Source organism: Carcharhinus amblyrhynchos, chromosome 32 (assembly GCF_965287045.1).
Source record: "Carcharhinus amblyrhynchos chromosome 32, sCarAmb.v2.hapA, whole genome shotgun sequence".
NCBI lineage: Eukaryota > Metazoa > Chordata > Chondrichthyes > Carcharhiniformes > Carcharhinidae > Carcharhinus > Carcharhinus amblyrhynchos.
In genome coordinates this window covers 22,320,121-22,341,162 of record NC_137355.1, presented here as the reverse complement: position 1 = coordinate 22,341,162, position 21,042 = coordinate 22,320,121, and the positions used below count along the sequence as shown (strand labels likewise).

At 44.3% G+C, this 21,042-nt stretch overlaps 1 protein-coding gene across 1 annotated transcript in view; it reads left to right on the top strand.

Moving 5' to 3' along the window:
• The window catches only part of cspg4 (chondroitin sulfate proteoglycan 4), a 72,161-nt gene extending 56,343 nt beyond the window's left edge, over positions 1–15,818 (top strand). The window contains exons 6-10 of the mRNA XM_080216191.1: positions 990–1,188; positions 3,605–3,736; positions 4,343–4,515; positions 7,371–7,554; positions 11,875–15,818. Coding sequence (XP_080072317.1) covers positions 990–1,188; positions 3,605–3,736; positions 4,343–4,515; positions 7,371–7,554; positions 11,875–13,796 — 2,610 coding nt within the window. The 3' untranslated portion in view covers positions 13,797–15,818. The remainder of the gene's footprint in view (positions 1–989; positions 1,189–3,604; positions 3,737–4,342; positions 4,516–7,370; positions 7,555–11,874) is intronic.
• The last annotated feature ends 5,224 nt before the right edge of the window (positions 15,819–21,042 follow it).

Genomic DNA, 21,042 nt, shown 5'->3' with positions numbered 1-21,042 from the left:
CCATTAAGGATGGACAGTAAATGTTGGCACTGCCTGTGTCACCCACACCCTGAGAAGGGAAATAAAACGTTAGGATTCACTGTAGTTTGAAATATCCAAGAGTTATTATTGGCTCTTGTTCACTCACAGCGTGTTATAGATTGGTTAATGATTACCTCCAATCAATCACATTCCTCTTTCACGCAACAAGCTTCTTTATTAAAACCAAGTTTCCTTTCCAGTCAGAAATATTCCTGTGGCTCACACTCTCTCCTCCATTTTAAAATGTTGGGAATGAACTGGAATACAATTGAGGGTGAGGGGCTCCTAATGGACACAGGATCTGTCCCAGGAAGGGTCAGGGGTTTAAGTGGAGCTTAAGAGGTGGATGCTGGAGGGAGAGTCAGTTTGGTGAATCCCATCATTCTGGATGTTCCTCTGCACCTTACGGTTTTATAAAAGCAAATTACTGCCGATGCTGGAATGTGAAACCAAAAGGGAAAATGCTGGAAAATCTCAGCTGGTCTGGCAGTGTCTGTAAGGAGAGAAAAGAGATGACGTTTCGAATCCAGATGACCCAAACACCGAGCAAACTCTGCATAACTAACAACAAGAACTGTATTTGTATCGCACCAGTAACACAGGAGCATCATCAGAAGCAATTGACACTGAAACAATGAGGAGATATTGGGCAGGTGACCAAAAGCTTGGCTGAACAGGTAAGTTTATTGGAAAAAAGAGAGGTGGAGAGGATCAGGAGGGAATCCCAGACTGTTGAACCGAGGCAGCTGAACGGGCAGCTGCCAATGGTGGAGTGATTAAAGTCAGGAATATTCCAGAGATCTGAGTTAGATGAAGGCGTGGATCTTTGAACTGGGGGAGAATGCTGAGATTGGGACGGACAATGACAGTGAAGGATTCAAATTGAAAGAGGAGTGTTGATAATGAGTGAGATAAGAGGCCCTGCAACTTTACGTACTTATAATAGATCAATATTTTCTCATTCTTAGATGTGGGAAGGCAGCAATGCTGAGATTTCACCAGATTTACTGAGCAGCGAAGACCCAGATTCCCCTGCAGAAGAATTGATTTATTCGATCGAACCTCCGTCAAATGGCCACGTGGCTCTGAAATCATCGCTGGATGAGAGCATTCTGGAGTTTAGCCAGGCACAGATCAACAATGGACAGATCACCTTTGTGCACCATGGTGAGGCAGGAGTCATCACTGATTGCTGAGCTGGTGGATAACATGTTTTCATTATTAATGTACTGATCTGATCTGACAGTAAGCTCTGGCTAGCACGGCCCCAGTTAGCACCTTAAAAAACTGACAGTGACAAGGACAGTAAGGTCTTCCTGGACAGAGGAAAAAGCATTTACAAAAGCTGAAACAAACTCAGGAACGAGAGCAGGAGATGGTGGCAGAGTGGACTTGTAATCCAGAGGACCTGCTGTGGGGACATGGGTTTGAATCCAGTTCAACTGGCAGAGTTAAAATTCAATGAATAAAAGGCTGAACTGTAAGTCATTCTCAGTAATGGTGACCACGAAACTGTCATCAGTTGTTGTTAAAACCCACTTAGGGAAGGAAATCTGCCATTCTTGCCTGGCCTGGCCTACAGCCAATGTAGGTGACCTTTAACTGCCCCTCTAACATGATCTAATCAGCCTCTCAGTTCAAGGGCAATTAGGGATGGACAAAAAAATGGAGATTCCATAACAAAATAATAAAGATAGGCAGCAGAGTGAGGCGTCGGAATGGGCTGAGGGATGTTTTCTCAAGTGTGACTTCTCCGAGATTATTCAGTCATTGGGAATTCACCAACAATTACCTACCCAGAGCTGCTGCTTTTGCATCCGGTCCACCTTCAGACTAAAGTTGTGCAGCAATCAGAGTGAAAGCAGTAAGTTGTAACATGCAGTCAGTGATATCACCAGTTACTGTGAGGAAAGTGAGCTGTTTGGGATGGGAAGCTGAACGTATTTCTAAATAAAGAACAAAGAAAATTACAGCACAGGAACAGGCCCTTTGGCCCTCCAAGCCTGCACCGACCATGCTGCCCGACTTAATTAAAATCCCCAGCCCTTTCAGGGACCATATCCCTCTAATCCCATTCTATTCATGTATTTGTCCAGACGCCCCTTAAAACTCACTGTCATATCTGCTTCCACTACCTCCTCTGGCAGGCACCCACCACCCTCTGTGTAAGAAGTCTTCCCTCGTACATCTCCTTTAAACTTTGCCCTTTGCACCTTAAACCTGTGCCTCCTAGTAATTGACTCTTCCACCCTGGGAAAAAGCTTCTGACTATCCACTCTGTCCGTGCCTCTCATAATCTTATAGATTTCTATCAGGTCTCCCCTCAACCTCCGTTGCTCCAGTGAGAACAAACCAAGTTTCTCCAATCTCTCCTCATAGCTAATGCCCTCCATACCAGGCAACATCCTGGTAAAGTATGACGGATATTTTACATGTACACTGGGGGTGACATTATATTTGTACAGTGAGAATACTTCTGTTGTTAAGTTTTTGGGCGGAATTTCCCCGTCCCTCCCGCTTGCCACGGGAATCAGCAGCAGACCATGCAAAGGTCTGTTGATGTTGGGTGGGAATCTCCGGTCTTGGGGAGGAGTGCGGCTGGGAAATCCCATCCATTATCTGTCTTGTAGATAAATCCAGCACTGGCACCAAGTACATACTGCAGTGACTCTGTAATAACCCTGCACGAGCTACAAACTCTTCCTCTCCCTCATTTAAAAATATATTCCTGTTTTCCCCAAGTCTTGAATCACTTGCTTTAGACCCTCTTCCTCCTGAATCCTGACTGTGTAAAAATCCAGCCCTTTCTCACCACCATCCAACTCTAACTCATTCTGTCCCAGGTCTTCACTCCTTCCCTCCTTTATCTTCCACTCCTCAAGTTTTCCAAATGCAAGACTGCAGTGAACTAACCACCATCTTCTCAAACAATCCTTTCACTCTTGGTGTTGTCCTCCACATGGGGTTTGGCCTTTCACCCTGGTTGCTCAAGTAAATATTTTTTAATTTATCCTTGGGATGTGAGTACCTCCAGCAAGGCCACTATTTGTTGACCATCCCTAATAGCCCTCGAACCTTCTCTTAGGAGTAGGTACACCGACAGTACATTTTCTCTGTAGCAGTTTTATAATCGACTGGCTTGCTAGGCTGTTTCAGAGGGCAGTTAGGAATCGATCACACGTGGCTCTGGAGTTACATGTAGGCCAGACTGGGTAAGGATGGCAGATTTCCTTCTCTAAAGGATATCAGTGAACCAGATGGGTTTACATGACAATCAGTGATAGTTTCATGGTCACCATTACTGAGACTAGCTTTCAATTCCTGATTTTATTCATTAAATTTAAATTTGGCCAACTGCTATGGTGGGATTTGAATCCAAGTTCCCTGGGCATTGGCCTGGGCCCCTGGAGGACCAGTCCAGTGACATTAATCACCATGCCACCATCTCCCCAAAGAGTAATTAATAACTTAGAAAATGGATTCTATTGTGCATTAAAAGGTGGATATCTTTTCATAGACATCAGATAGGAATCTTTGTGTGTAATATTAAGTGTGTTTTAATCTATAATCTGCTTTTCTGTAGGATCATTGTCTGGAGGGTTCAGCTTTGCAGTGTCTGATGGAGTGAATCGTGCATCTGCTCAGCTATTTACAGTAAGCGCCAGACGCTTGAAGATCCTGATTGAAACAGAGGAGACTCTCATTATTTATCCGGGTAAGAGCATGGGTCGCATTAACTGATGTGGGGTAGGTCAGACATCCCTCACTGCCATCATAGCTGAGGACAGCTAGCTCAGAACCAAGCAGGCAAGGAAATTGGGATTTCCCTGTTGTGTGTGACTAGCTGACACCAGGAATGTTTAACCTAGTCCAGCATTAGGAATCTGGACTGAGTCCTTCAATATGGTCTTCTCAAGAATAGCAACACTCAGGATACATTTCTCCACATGTTTGGAAGTATAATCATTTCAGGAGCCTTCCACAAAATAATGTAGAACACAACTAGTCCCAACTGGGACAACACAATAGTGGACCCACTCAGGGTCCTGCTTTATACAGGATTTTGTATACAAGCTCCACCCGGTTAGTTAATTACCCCTCAGGGAGCTCGTATTCAACACATCGTACAGGGAGGTCAATCAGTGATTCCCCCATGGGCTTACCACAGGAAACGATTAAGTGTTTGCTCCAAGTGGAGGAAGAAGAGTTAGTGTTTGTTCTAAATGGGAGAACAGAGGAAAAGATATCACAGTTTTATTGATGAGAGTTTGGCAAAGTCCAAGTCAAACAAAAAATAAAGTTTTCTTCTCATGTCGTCCAGGAACACGCAAGCCAATCACAGGCCGTCATCTAAAAGTGAGAACCAATGATGGTAACAAAGCAAGCAATCGACCAATCATATTTACGGTAGTGACTGCCCCAGAAATGGGGGAACTAATGCGGGTCCAAGGAGGCAATGTGACCAGGAAAGTTTCCATCTTCACTGACAAAGATGTGAGTTCAGTAATTATTTCTCTTTATTTCACTGCAGGATCTTGCTGAACAGATTCCTACATGAGTGCAGTTATGTAGAGACTTTGAGCAGGCTTTGCAGTCACTGAAAGGTGCATTAGAATTCTGGAATGTATATCTGTGGACCTCGGTTGGAGGTCAGGTACACTCCACCCCCTTCTCCCCACAATAGTTTAAGACTTCAGTAATTACTCCAGCACTGAAGGTAGATGGAGAGGTATTGTTTTAACCTCAGTTCGTCTGTAAACAAAATAACTCCGAAAAAAATGATTGGGTTTCAATGAAACTTGGCACCCAGATAGTGTACGGCCCTCCAAGGAAGGACTGATTATATTTTAGTCCAACAGGTTTATTTGGAATCACAAGCTTTCAGAGTGCTGCCCCTTCATCAGGTGAGAGTCACTTACCTGATCAAGGAGCAGTGCTCTGAAAGCTCATGATTCCAAGTAAACCTGTTGGACTTTAACCTGATGTTGTGAGACTCCTTACTGAATAAGAGTCATATTGGACTCAAAATGTTAACTCTGTTTCTCTCTCCACAGATGCTGCCAGACCTGCTGAGATTTTCCAGCATTTTCTATTTTGGTTTCAGAAGCATCCACAGTGTTTTGTTTTTATCATATTTGATTAACTTGTTTGAGTCCATAAAAGTAACAGAAAGATTTGGTGAAGATAGCATATTGTGTATATGGACTCTGAAAAGGCATTTGCCAAGATGCCACATCAGGGACTGGTTAAGGACAGCACAGTGGCTGGCACTGCTGCCTCACAGCGCCAGGGACTGGGTTCGATTCCAAGTTTGGGTCACTGTCTGTGCAGAGTCTGCACATTCTCCCCATGTCTGCGTGGGTTTCCTCCAGGTGCTCCGGTTTCCTCCCACAGTCTGAAGATGTGCGGGTTAGGTGGATTGGCCGTGTTAAATTCTCCCTCAGTGTAACCCAACAGCTGCTGGAGTGTGGCAATTTTCAGTGATTTCATTTACAGCATTAATGTAATGTAATAAATAAACTTAAAACTTAAACAAAATCTTAAGTACCTGAAAGGGAAAGAAATGTATAGGGCAATGGGAAATAACAGGTAAATGGGATTAATTAGAAAACCTGTTCAAAGAACCAGCACAGATACAATGGGCCGAATGGCTTCCTTTTGTGCTGTATAATTCAAAGGCTCAGACATGAGGAATGGCTACTTGGGCAAAGTAGTGAAGGATCTGCCAATACCTTCAGCAGAAAATGAAAACACAGAAAGGATATCACATAAATTACCCAGGAAAAAGACTATAATGTAATCTGAACATTGGCTGTTTGGTTTTAATGGGTTGCTGCTGAAGCATGACTTTCCAACTCGTGGTATCTGTTAGTGTCAGGGGAGATAAACGACTCCCTGGAATCGCAGAGCACATATTCCATGCCGGAAGAAAATAATTAATATCCACACTGGAAACAATGCCAGATCATAGACTGCATCGACACATCTCGAACCAGCCCCAAATGAATGGGCACCATTACCTTATCTGTCAGATTGCTGCCAATCTCGTTCACACTGAGCTGGCTTAATAAATTCACTGAACTATTTCACAGCTCCCTTAACGCTTCAGGTCCTGGAGATGTTTGAATGGACTAGACCAGGGACAAGGTCACTTTCAGGAGATGTTTCTCTGAACTGCCTTTTCCACTGGGATTCAGCTGCAGGTGAATTCTATCAACTGAATTGACGTGCTCCTGTTTCCATCAGCCTAGGGAGTTGCAGATGGGAGGCTTATGGCTGTAGAAGCCCCGGAGAGATGGTGTAGATGGCCACCTCTCCAAGAGGCTCTAAAGTTCAGACTGCAATGAAGTTACTGTGAAAACCCCCTAGTCACCACACTCCAGCGCCTGTTCGGGTACACTGAGGGAGAATTTGGCACGGCCAATGTCCCTACCTAACCAGCACATCTCTTAGACTGTGGGAGGAAACCGGAGCTCCCGGAGGAAACCCACATAGACAGTGCCTCAAGCCAGGAACTGAACCCGGGTCCCTGGTGCTGTGAGGCAGCAGTGCTAACCCACTGTGCTACACCTCACTGATCTACAGCCTAACTCACAGCGATGGATCAGGAGATTGCTGCAGTCGGGAGGAAGCAGTTCCCTTTGTGCCCTGTAAGCACACAGGAGGTGATACTCAGCCATGTGTGTGCTGTACGTCATCTTCCCTGCTCGTCTGTGGAGCCCAGTCAACAGAAACCTTATCAGTAACCCAGACTATCAGGTCATTGATCCTATATCTAAACTTACAGTCCTTTGATGTGATTAAATAGGGTGGAAATGGTGGCCATGATAGGAGAGGTATACGTTGTGTTATGTTTTCATTTCCTGCCATTTTTTCTCAAAAGTTCTGTCTGAAGCTGCGTACAGACTGACACTATTTATGTTGCTGGGATGACCTGTGGCAGTGAGTGTGGAGGATCAGAGCCAAGCTTATTTCTCAGCTCACCACAAACGCAGGAACTGGTTAGTGAATAACCAGGCTCCGGAGTCCATGCTATATCATTGACCCAGGGTTTGCTGAACATTTCCAAGGTCAAAGTTTAGGGTTGGGCTCACTCAAGAGGACGCTGCCACATGAGCGGTTGAGGTAAATAGCATTTAAGGAGGAGTTTGATAAACAGATGTGGAGAAACAGTCTCATTAAAAAAGTTAAGAAGAAGAAGAAGATTGGGAAGAGGTTGGAGCGTAAACACCAGCATTGACGAGATGTACATGGTTTGTATTTATTTACTGCGATAGTGTGAAGATAGTAACTCTTAGGAGAATATCAGTGAGCAGCATTCATAGCCATTCTCTCCTCTTCACCAACAGCTGGAAGCTGGGAGCATTTTCTATCAACACAATCGGCCTAAGGAGCCTTTTTGGAAATCTCAGGACTGCTTCCAGTTCACAGTCTCCTCTCCCCCAGTGGTTACAGAAAGGCAGAATCTGACACTATGGATCTCCTTTGAAAAGCATCATCCTGAACAAGGCACTCAGCTGTGGCACAATAATGGTAAGGTACAGTTTAGACACACCCACTGTTCCCCCTCGTTCAAAGCAGCAATGAGTCCTGAGGTTCAGTTCCATCTGTTATCAGCTACTTCACTTGAGTGGCCAGTGCTTTAGTCAGAGTGTCCCATTGATCGGTGCCTCAGTTCTGTATCTCCATTCCCAGGTCCCAAATTAAAAATGTCCAGAGTCAACAGGGGGGAGAGGGAGATGGGGGAGCAGGAAGGGCTCCTAAACTAGTGCAATCCCTCTGTAGCCTCACCTACTCCCCCCACATCCCCAGTGCTATAGCCCTCCTGAACATCCCTGATTTCAATCTCCTCACCATCAGAGGCTGTGCCTTTTGCTGCTGGAACCTGTCTCCTGAAATCTCTCCCTTTGTCGAAGGTACTCCAGTTAGAACCTCCTTCTCTTACCAAGGTTTTGATCACTTTCCTTGTATGTCGGGACGAACAGTGTCAGGTTTTGTCAGACAGTGTTTCAGTGAAGTGGCTTGGGACATTTCACTGTGTTAAACGTGTGATAACAATACAATTTGTTGGCAGCTCTCACTCCAGCTGAATATAGAGTGCGGGAGAGGGATGCAATGTTTAATCAAAGTCCAGGGTCAAAACCACATCAGAAGGATTTCATGTCAGTAAAAGCCACTTTCTTTTGCAAAAGCAAATGGATCAGATTGTGTGTGAGAGAAAGACAGCGATTGTGCAGAACTGATTGGCTGCATTACCTTCCACAGGACAAGACAAGGCAGGGTTCTTTACAGAGAATAAAATAGAAGCAAAAGCAATAACTTATAGAACCATAGAACATTACAGCACAGAAACAGGCCTTTTGGCCCTTCTTGTCTGTGCCGAACCATTTTTCTGCCTAGTCCCACTGACCTACACTTGGATCATATCCCTCCACACCCCTCTCATCCATGTAACTGTCCAAATTTTTCTTAAATGTTAGAAGTGAGCCCACATTTACCACTTTATCCGGCAGCTCATTCCACACTCCCACCACTCTCTGCGTGAAGAACCCCCCGCAATATTCCCTTTAAACTTTTCCCCCTTCACCCTTAACCCATGCCCTCTGGTTTTTTTTCTCCCCTAGCCGCAATGGAAAAAGTCTGCTTGCATTCACTCTATCTATACCCATCATAATTTTATACACCTCTATCAAATCTCCCCTCATTCTTCTACGCTCCAGGGAATAAAGTCCTAACCTATTCAACCTTTCTGTGTAACTCAGTTTCTCAAGTCCCGGCAACATCCTTGTAAACCTTCTCTGCACTCTCTCAACCTTATTAATATCCTTCCTGTAATTAGGTGACCAAAACTGCACACAATACTCTAAATTCGGCCTCACCGATGTCTTATACAACCTCACCATAACATTCCAACTCTTATACTCAATACTTTGATTTATAAAGGCCAGTGTTCCAAAAGCACTCTTTACGACCCTATCTACCTGTGACGCCACTTTTAGGGAATTATGTATCTGTATCCCCAGATCCCTCTGTTCTACTACACCCTTCAGTGTCCTACCATTTACCTTGTATGTTCTACCTTGGTTTGTCCTTCCAAAGTGCAATACCTCACACTTGTCTGCATTAAACTCCATCTGCCATTTTTCTAGTTGGTCCAAATCCCTCTGTGAGCTTTGTAAACTTCCTCACTGTCCACTACACCTCCAATCTTTGTATCATCAGGAAATTTGCTGATCCAATTTACCATATTATCATTCAGATCATTGATATAGATAACAAACAACAATGGACCCAGCACTGACCCCTGTGGCACACCACTCGTCACAGGCCTCCACTCAGAGAAGCAATCCTCCACTACCACTCTCTGGTTTCTTCCATTGATGTGGAGATGCTGGCGTTGGACTGGGATAAATTAAGTAAGAAGTCTCATAACACCAGTTTATAGTCCAACAGGACTTGCAGAACTTCAGTGCGGAACTTGACTGTCAGTTTCTGCTCAGCGACTCTGCGCTGTCTTATGTCATGAAGGCCGCCTTGGAGAACATTTACCCGAAGATCAGAGGCCAAATGCCTCTGTTGGTGACCACTGAAGTGTTCGCCAACAGGAAGGGAACAGTCTTGTCTGGTGATTGTCGAGCGGTGTTCATTCATTCATTGTTGTAGTGTCTGCATGGTCTCACGACATACAACAGCACAAAGTCGCTGAGCAGAGACTGATAGCTAAGTTCTGCACACATAAGCTCTCACTCACCTGATGAAGGGGCAACACTCCAAAAGCTTGTGACTTGTGCTATCAAATAAACTTGTTGGACTTGAACCTGGTGTTGTGAGACTTCTTACTGTAAATATATCCACAGTGCTATTAGGGAGTTCCAGGATTTTGACCCAGTGACTGTGAAGGAAGGGAGAGCTGTCAGTGTGACTGTGTAGTCCATTACTTCACCCAGGTAGTTGTTGCACACTTTCTATCTTTGCATTGCTCTGGCTTCCTTGCTGAAAGGATTGCAACTTCCCAAAGGGAGAACAAATTCAACATTTGCTGGAGCGTTTTCTTCTTGGATAGAATAGTCTGACAGTTTAGAACACACCATGAATCTGTTCACCTTCATTCCCGACCTCTGGACTTAATCAGGAGAGGAGTCACAGGGTCTCTCCTATGTCTCAGCTTGCTGAAACATCAGCTCTTTTCCAATTCAGATCAATGAATTGTCGAATGGATGACAGCTCAGAAGGCAGCCAATTGGCCTGTTCTGCCCTGTCCTGGATCTTCTCGAGAGCTGTCTAATTAGTTTCACACCCCTGCTCTTTCCCCATGCTGCTCTGGAGTCGATATTTAACCTGTGCAATTTAACATTCACTACGTGGGCAGCAAATATTGCCAAGCACAGTGGGTGAATTCCACACCACATTAACTCACTCGTCTCTGTACAAGAGATGGCAGCGGCACGATGGGCGGAGTGACCACCTTCTACACTGTATGATTCTATAATTCCTCAATCTGAAATGGGAAAAATGTTAATGATTCCATAGGGTTTTCAGCAAAATGAGAAAGATTGAGATCTGTGCCAGGGATCAGCTTCTATAGTGAATGAAGCAAATGCACCAGATGAATTAGGATGCCCCCCCCCCCCCATCAACTTCCCCACTCTTTCCCCCTATTTTATCTCCTCTCTGTGCCATTTCACCCCCTTTGTTTCCCCTTTCCCTCTTGTCCTCTATTTTATCTCCCCCCCAACCCCCGCCACCACCACCACACATCTTCATCTGTCAGAGTTTACCCTCTGATTTCAGCTTCTCTGCCGTTGAACCATTCACACCCTTTATCCTCTCTATGAGCTGCCATTACCAGTCTTTCCCCTGGTTTCTGTGGCTATGCCTCATCTTTCATTCCCTCCCCCTGCAGTATAAATATCACCCACTTTCTGTGCCTTTTAGTTGACAAAGGGTCATCTGGACCCGAAACGTCAGCTCTTTTCTCTCCTTACAGATGCTGCCAGACCCGCTGAGATTTTCCAGCATTTTCTCTCTTGGTGGAGGAATTAGGAAGGTGACTATTTGAGTTGAGACCAATCCTTTGACTTCTATCTAACCATCTAGAAAGGAACAAGCTTCATTCCCTGGTGAAGTACAGAACAAGCATTTGAGAATTGCCTTTCCTCTTCCACATTCCCTCTCTGTTGTTCTGGTTTTCTCTGTAATATTAAGTGAATTCAGTTCCATGCATTCAGTGATGCAGAGGCTGAAGGTTACAGTTTGCAGGAAATTAGACCCCATTCATTTAGCTGAGCAAATACCAAAATATAAATAATGAGGGAGTTCCTGTAAATATGGCATAGTTTAGAAAAGGCAAGTGCTTTCTTTGTAATTGAATTAAAATGATAAAAACCTGCCTCTAGGCTGATTCTCAGAGAGATTTGTTGACTTTTTCACAGCAGTCTGTTGCATGTAAATGCTGAAAGGAGCAAAGACTACTTTCTTGTAGTCCCAGACCGAACCAGAACCAAGGTTAACTGACTTTTCTTTTTCTACCTCTCTTTCGTGATTAACCCTATGTTGACAATCAGGAAAATTGCAGCAGGCCTCATCCCTTTAGGCTTCCAGTGATTGCAGAGTTTAGACCAAAGAATCCCCAATATAAGTTCAAATATAAGAGATTTGGGACAGAGGAGAAACCTCTTACACACAGAGAGGTTGTGAAACTGTGGATTGTCTTGGTTATTGATTCAGAGAGCAAGTTAACACTAGAAAGAAATACAGAAGAAGATGAGGATAGATGCTAACAAGACAAGTTGGGCTGTTTCTGTGCTGTAATTTTTTATGAAAGTGGCTAAAATCAAACTCTCTTTTCTCCAGGTCTTGTACTTCCTGAAGGTCAAAGTGCAGCAATTGACCAGTCAATGCTAGATGCCTCGAATCTTCTGGCCAGTGTTCCGAAACCTCAGCAGTCTGCCTACGATGTGATATTTGAGGTGACAGCGCAGCCTGTTCACGGCTTTCTCTCGTTAGCTGATACGGGCAAGGTGCAGCACTTTACACAGTCTGACCTGTTTGATTCTGCGCTAAAGTACACACACCACAGACCCGGGGCACTAACAGACAGCTTCGCATTCCGAGTCTGGCTGAGTCCAAGGAGAAAGCCATTTTCACACCCTATGGATGATGGATCTGTTATTGTTATTTCTGAGCTCTTCAATGTAACTCTGGTACCAGTGAAGGATCATCCTCCACGAATTGTGACCACAGGACTCACCCTGAAGGTCCTGCAAGGCTCCAGCTTTGTGCTGACTCGAGATCATCTGAACACGGTTGACTTTGATAATTTACCAGAAGAAATTGTGTACAGTCTCATCTCAGGGCCAGAGAATGGTTTCTTTGTGAATCAGGTTGATGACAACACGGCTATAAGGACATTCACACAGGCGGACATCAATGCTGACAGAGTGTTATTCAAAGCAGCCGGACCACCAGCTTCCCACACTTTCCAGTTCAGCGTCTCCGATGGGAAACACTCAGCACTCAGGGGCTTTGTCACCATTGAAGTTACGCCAGCGACTGTTAATATGATCCACAATAAAGAAATAGTTTTAGTGCAGGGCAACACATCGGTGCCGATTACCAGAGAGGAACTCCTAATAGACACCAAAGAAAATAATGTTATACTCTATAAAATAACCCAACAACCAAAGTATGGAGAAATAATTATAAACCAGTCTGTTGTGACAGAGTTCTTGCAGAAACACATTGATAATGAAGAACTAAAATACCACATGAAAGATTTCTCTCATTACCGAGACAGCTTCCAATTCTGTGTAGTAACCCATGAGGGCAATCTATCAGGTACTGTGAATGTAACAGTGCAGCCCCTGGTAAGAGCAGCCAAGGATGTGTACTGGCCCAGAGGTACCACCATTCTGATTGACACACATGTTTTGGATGCTAGTGAGCTGGCCAAGAAAACCGGGAGCATTCCTTCCTTCGACATCATTCAACAGCCCAAAGCTGGAATCCTAATCAAACTGCACAAACAGAATGGACGTCAAAACCAGCTGAGAAGTAACTTTACCCAAGCTGATCTGGAAGGTGGAAGTGTGGCAATAAAGGTTTTTGATGATGGTGAGGTTAGCTCGGATCCTGACGTTGATGGCTTCCAGTTTCTCCTGAGAGCTGATGGAGTGCCACCTGGAATGGATGTTTTTGAATTTGGCATCATCCCATATAATCCTACTCACCTTTACAATGTGACCCTGATTGAAGTCCCCTCCTTCAGTGGGACAAAGTCACTAAATTCCAACAGCAGCCCCACAGTCCAGGAAAGAGATGAAATGGATATTTATTCATCGACTGTAACTTGGGATCCCTATGAAATTGCCAGAGGAAGCAATATGCCAACACCTGATAATGTAACAGGATCTGAACCAACAGCAAGTAATGAGAAGGTTCTTACATCAGCAGGAAATAATCTTCTAGCTATTATCATTGCAGTCATCCTTATTGTTTTGCTGTTGCTGATTGCTGTCATAATCGCAATCTATCTGACAAAACGCAACAAAACAGGAAAGCACAATGTTCAGGTGCCTCCATCGAAACCCAGGAATGGCACTGTGGAGAAGGAGACCTTTAGGAAAATGGATCAAGTTCAGTCTGTTCCTCTAGTGAATGTCCGGCCACTAAATGGCACAGAAACACCACCCAACAATGGGCGCGTTAACTCTGATGCCAACCAGTTCTGCAGGACAAGTAATCCTACTTTGAAAACCAATCAGTACTGGGTGTGATATCTGCACCGGCTCCCCTTCTTCTCCACTCCAGTGCAGGATAGTGCTTCAAGTGAGTTACTGTAAAGATGTAATCATGCCAATATCAGCACCTTATGTACAGGAGACAGTAACATTTCCACTGGGTCTCTGCTTTTACATCAGAATAGAGAACTTTCTCCAATCTCATTTGAAAGAAAAACGTCCCCCATTGGATGGAGCCCTGTCTGATCTAACAGTTCATTGGAGACTGATGACTTTAAGGTCATTTTGCAAACCAGGTCCTTATTGGCTCCCAGGGATGCCCTCTTCCACAATTCTAGAATCCCTACAGTGCAGAAGGAGCCCCTTCAGCCCATCAAGTCTGCACTGACCACAATCCAAAATACCCTACTTATTTATCCTACTAACCACCTGACACTAGGGTCAATTTAGCATGGCCATACCACCTAACCCATATATCTTTGGACTGTGGGAGGAAACTGGAGCACCCAGAGAAAATGCACACAGATACGGGGAGTAGGTGCAAACTCCACACACAATGACCCAAGGTGGGAACTGAACCTGGGTGCCTGGTACTGTGAGACGGCAGTGCTAACCGCTGTGCCAAAAAATATATTTTGAAAAATATGCTTCAAAAGCTGGTTTAACTAAAAAGCACACTAAGATAATATTCATTCCAACTTCATCAGCGATTACAGGTGCTGTCGTGTAGTGGTACTGACTCTTGTTGGTGGAGACAGAGAAAGAGACGGGAGTATTTGGACAGATCACAATGAGAATGTGGAATTGGGTTGTGTTTGCAATTTCATTTAACAGAACCAGATATTATTTAATAGGATATTGCTCAGATTCTGAATGTTTTCTACACTGTAATGAGAAACACAGACAATTTCACACAGTCACACTGTCCCCACACAACTTCTGTGTAATTAACACTATTTATTTCACTCAAGGAAAGACTCCCAATGACAATCATGCTGGTTCTTATTATTTCACACTGTTAAATAGGAGTTGGCATATTTGCTGTAGATTTTTGATCAAGTTGATGTTTATTTAATTCTTGGTACAATATGCTCCTATTCTGATTCTAGTAAAGGACAGCAATAAATCAGCACCTGTAAAATGGCTCACCAATTCTCCCACCATTTCTTCTTCAATTTCATTGCCTGTCTAAGTTAGACTGCAGCTCATACTAGAGTGAGCACCATCTTTCCTCACTCCCGTGCGAGCTGATATGCATCTTTTTCCTTAGATACTATCCCCTTCCTTTTCAACATGGTCTTACTCCCTCAGAAAGTCCACCCACGACGGTACAGTTCCTAGCTTCAATCCTCCTTCTCTCAAAATCCTCAAACCTGCCCGAATCCCTCCATTGGCCCAGATTGTGCACACAATGATAAGTAAAGGTGCTGCAGGCAAAATTTCTTTGGCGGGAATGCACACTCAATTCACCATTCTGAACACGTTAGAACGAACCTTCATTAAAAAGGATGTGAAATAACTCCTCAGAGGCTGTTGTCTCTTCACCAGATTCCCCTTATTTACAAACTTACCTTCCTTCCTAAGAGTACAAAGTCAGAATCCAGAGTGTCAGTAGATCTGACGCTCCTCAATATGTACACAGGCCAGACTCCCTGATTGGACAGGCAATCATTATCTCAATCAGTGAGCTCATACTGGCCTCACTGAGGTCATTACAGGGTGCTGCCAATAATTCTAATTCTTTGTTGCAAGGGTCAAGTAAACAGCCATCTGTCAGAAAATCATCGAAAATGAACATAAACCCAGAAGAAAGGATCGCTGTTCCTCTATGATGCAACAGCAGCTACAGTGGGCCCCACTAATCAGAATTCGTACTCGAGGCAAAAATTGAATCTTTTGTTTTGATGAATCAGTGAGCCAAGAATCCTGGAAGCTCACGAGCTCTTCACAGAGCAGCTTGGGACCAACAAAGGAAATTGAGTGGAAATTCATACAAGTCAGGAATGCCCAAACACGGGATGAACGTGAAATTGGCAAACACAGTGTAAATTTCTCATACTGGATATAATAAAAATAATTGTTCTTGTAGCAATGTGGAACTTTTGTTGAATTACACAGAGCCAGATGAAGCAGGATATTGCCAGATTTGAGCTGAGATTCCTGACCTTTGTGACTTCAATCAGCCACAATGCAGACAGGAGGCTGCCTGCTTTCAATTTTTGATTAGACTTGGTTTGATTTGATTTATTATTGTCACATTTATTAACATACAGTGAAAAGTATTGTTTCTTGTGCACTATACCCTTGTCAGGCCTCATTTGGAGTACTGTGCGCAGTTCTGGTCGCCTCACTATAAGAAAGACGTAGAAGCTATTGAAAGGGTACAGAGGAGATTTACAAGGATGTTGCCTGGACTGGGAGGCATGCCTTATGAAGTTAGGTTGAGGGAGCTGGGTCTCTTTTCCCTGGAGAGACGAAGGTTGAGAGGCGACCTGATAGAAGTTTATAAAATGTTGAGAGGAATAGATAGGGTGGATTCTCAGAGGCTATTTCCCCAGGTTGAAATGGTCGCTACGAGAGGACACAGATTTAAGGTGCGGGGAGGAAAGTACAGAAGTGATGTTAGGGGTAAGTTTTTCACTCAGAGGGTGGTGAGTGAATGGAATCGGCTGCCGTCAGTGGTGGTGGAGGCAAACTCGCTGGGGTCTTTTCAAAGACTTCTGGATGAGTATATGGGGTTTTATGGGATTGGGGGTTATAGATAGGTCTATAGATTGGTAGGTCTTGATGTGATCGGCGCAACTCGTGGGCCGAAGGGCCTGTTTGTGCTGTAGTGTTCTATGTTCTATACAGACAAAACATACCGTTCACAGAGAAGGAAAGGAGAGAATGCAGAATGTAGTGTTACAGTCATAGCTAGGGTGTAGAGAAAGATCAACTTAATGCAAGATAAATCCATTCTAAAGTCTGACAGCAACAGGGAAGAAGCTGTTCTTGAGTCGGTTGATACGTGACCTTAGACTTTGTCCTGTATCTTTTTCATGAAGGAAGGTGGAAGAGAGAATGTCTGGGGTGCATGGGGTCCTTAATTATGCTGGCTGCTTTGCCAAGGCAGCGGGAAGTGTAGACAGAGTCAATGGATGGGAGGCTGGTTTGTGTGATGGATTGGGCTACATTCACAACGTTTTGTAGTTGGGCAGAGCAGGAGCTCAGTGGTACAATCAGAAAGAATGCTCCAGTTATGGGGAAAGAACCATAGGTGAAGCTAAGATGCCTCTTATATGAAGGAGCGATGGTGGTGGCAGCGTAGGGATATTGCTGCTGGACTAGCAATCCAGAGAACCAGGGTAATGCTCTGGGTACCTGGGTTCCAATCCCACCATGGAAGATAGTGGAATTTGAATTCAATAAAAAATAATCTGGGCTGTGACTCTTAAACGCCTTCTGCCTAGCAAGCCATATAGTGTATCCAACCACTACAAAGTGGAACTGAACGGACCATTTGGCTTCAATTTTAAATACTGAAAACGATAAACCCAGCTCTGTCGAACCTGCAACATCTTCTTTCTAACGTCTGGAGTTTTGACCACAATTGGGAGAGATGTCTCAGACCAGTCAAGCGATTAAACACAGTCTGAGACATCAGGTACAAATACATTCATACTCATGGAATCAGACCTTAACGGTTAACATTCCTGACACCATCATCACCATCCCTGGGTACGTCCTATCCCCCCAGCAGGACAGACCCAGCATTCGGCACAGTAGTATTCAGTCAGGAGGGAGTTGCCTTGAGAGTCCTCAACATTGACTCAGGACCCCATGTAGTCTCATGGCATCAAGTTAAACAAGCTGCTGGTGGCCACATACTATCTTCCCCCCCATCAGCTGATGATGCAGTAGTCCTTCATATTGAACACCACTTGGAGGAAACACTAAGGGTGGCAAGGGTGCAGAATGTACTCTGGGTGAGGGATTTCAATGCCCATCATCAAGAGTGGCTTGGTAGCACTGAGTTCTGAAAGACAAAGTCTGTGGAAGATAGTGAAGGAATCTACAAGAGGGAAAAACACCAACCTGCCTGCCGCAGATGCATCTGTCCATGACAGTATTGGTAAGAGTGACCATCTTCACATTGAGGATGCCCTCCATCATGTTCTGTGCCATTAGCATTGTGCCAAGTAGATTTTGGCCAGATCTAGCAATTCAACACTGGGTATAAGCCCATCAACAGCAGGATTGTACTCAATCTGTAACCTCATGGCCAACTGTTATCACCAAGCCAGATGATCAACCCTGGTTCATTGAAGAGTGCAGGAAGGCATGCCAGGAGTAGCACCAGGAATGCCTAAAAAGGAGATGTCAACCTGGTGAAGGTACAAGCATGGTGGCACAGTGATTAGAATTGCTGCCCCACAATGCCAGGGGCCCGGGTTCAATTCTCACCTCAGGTCACTGTCTGCAGACTCTGCACGTCCTCTCTGTGTCTGCATGGGTTTCCTCCAGATGCTCCAGTTTCCTTCCATAGTCTGAAAGACATGCTGGTCAGGCGCATTGGCCATGCTAAATTCTCCCTCAGTGTACCTGAACAGAAGCCGGAGTATGGTGACTCGGGGATTTTCACAGTAACTTCAGTGCAGTGTTAACGTAAGCCTACTTGTGATACAAATAAATAAACTAAACTTAAACTTATGACCACTTGCATGCCAAACAGTGAAAGCAGCAGGAAATAGAGCTAAGTGATCCCACAACAAATGGACTAGATCTAAGCTCTGCAGTCCTGCCAATTCCAGTTATGAATGGTGGTGGACAATTAAACAACGTACTGGAGGAGGCGACTCCACAAATATCCCACAAATGCTGAAGCATTTGCAACCATCTTCAACCAGAGGTGCCAAGTGGATGATCCAGCCCAGCATCCTCTGGAGATCACAGATGGCAGCCTTCAGCCAATTCAAATCACTCCACGTGACATCAAGTAATGGTTGAAGACATTGGATACTGCAAATGCAATGGACCAATACTATAGGACAGCAATAATTATCATGGTGTACGATTACAGCAGGTTCTTTGGAGAGCTAAGTTTGCAGCAATAGCAGATGTTTTAATTGAATTATTTGTATAATTCAGGTCCAGAGAATGTGTTATGAAAAAGTGTAAACTGGAGCAGATGGTATAGACCGTAGAACCCTCCCAGCAAATCAGTGAAAGGTGAGGCTTGGATCAATACTCCATAAATATCAGATCTATCTCAGCTTTGTAGGTTGATTCTTATTTAAATAGAATTGCAATGTGAATGGGGAAACTGTGGCATGTTATTGTAATGTAATGCTACAGTGTGACATTCCATTACAATGAAAGGCAGTGACCCTCGCTGTCTCAATTTGCACACTCTCTTCCAACATGGGGACTTCAGGAAGCACATTACTCACTTATTAATATTAACCATTAGTTGTTCCACACAGCGTGAGTCTGTGAGAGTCACAGAAATTTGGACTTATGGGGCCATTATTCTGATGTGGAAATAACATAGGGATGCCACATTTAAAAATCCAGCCATTAAGAGGTTCAGTGTTACTATGCTTGTGATCCGGAGGCCTGGTCTATTGATCAGGAGATATAAGTTCAGCAAGCAGCTGAGAAATTTAATTCCAATTAAATCAATCAGGAATATAAAATTAGTCTCAGTAATGGTGACCATGAAACTATTACTAATTGTAAAAATGCATCTGGTTCACTAATGTCCTTACCCAGTCTGCTTACATGTGACTCCAGACACTCAGCAATTGACTCTTAACTGCCCCCTAAAACAGCCAAGCAAACTACTCTGTTGTGGCAGCCACCACCTTCTCAGAGGCATTTAAGGCTGGGCAATAATAAATTAATTTTAAAAATGGCATCAAATTTAAATTTTAGGACACTCCAAGCAGTCATATTAAACTGAGGGCTGATCAGTTCAAGCTTGGACTGTCTGACTCTCAGAGAGGAGTGTAGGAGTGGAAAGCAGTTCAACTCTGTTCAGACATCTCCCCAATCCAGCACCTTCACTGGCTCAGACAAGGGCAACAGACATGTGGGAACACCATCACCTGCAACCTCCCCTCAAGTCTTACGCCATCCTGACTTGCAACTATAGCTCTGTTCCTTCACTGTGGCTAGGTCAAAATCCTGGATCTCCCTCCCTAACAGCACTGTGGGAGTACCTCCAGTTATCTGACGAAGGGGCAGCGCTCTAAAAGCTAGTGGCATTTGCTACCAAATAAACTTATTGGACTTTAATCTGGTGTTGTGAGACTTCTTACTGGGAGTACGTACACCACAGGGACTGCAACCATTTCAGAATGCAGCTCAGCACCCTTTTCTCAAGGGCAATTAGGGATGGGCAATAAAACGCTGGTCTTGTCAGTACCAGCCTCTGAATGAGTAAAAGACACGTGGTAAGTAGATGCTGTTGTTATACAGCTTCAGCCTGTGTTAGTTGGACAGCAATGGGCAGGGCTAACAGATGAATCATGGAGGAGTCCACTGCCTCTACTGTGTGTGACCACCAGATGGAAATGCTGTACAGACTGGGCTACTGAGGTTGGACACTGCTAAAGCATTTGAATTAACACGATGACTTGTTTATCATCTTGCACAATGTCAGGAGTGCTGGAAGGAATTGACAATAAACTACACTAACTGGAAGCAGGCATTATGAAATCACTCACAAATAATCGCAAACCCTACTATACATCCAACCAGAACCTGTACTGCTGGTAAGGTACCGTCACTGAACTGTAAAAAAATAAAGAACTCTCACTGCCGAGGGGAATCCTTCATTACCTCATTCACCAACAAGTGTCATGTTTATATACAGAGTAACTGTGTAAGACACTGAGACGCTGGGATAACTTAATACTCCTGTGTAAAAGATTACATTTATGGATGGTCCCTGGGAACCAATACAACAGGTAGAGGAGTTGCCTGCTTGTTCCACACCCTATTGTGTACACGCCAAGTAACAAAGCATTTTACCAAACCGCCACAAGTACGGCAGTGATTACAGCTGCTTATCACATGGCCTCTGGGACTCATTCAATACACTGAATTACATACTGCATTTATACACTCCACACCCCTCACTGTAACACTGATACACCCCACACCCCTCACTATAACGCTGATACACCCCACACCCCTCACTATAACACTGATACACCCCACACTATAACACTGATATACCCCACACCCCTCACTATAACACTGATATAACCCACACCCCTCACTGTAACACTGATAT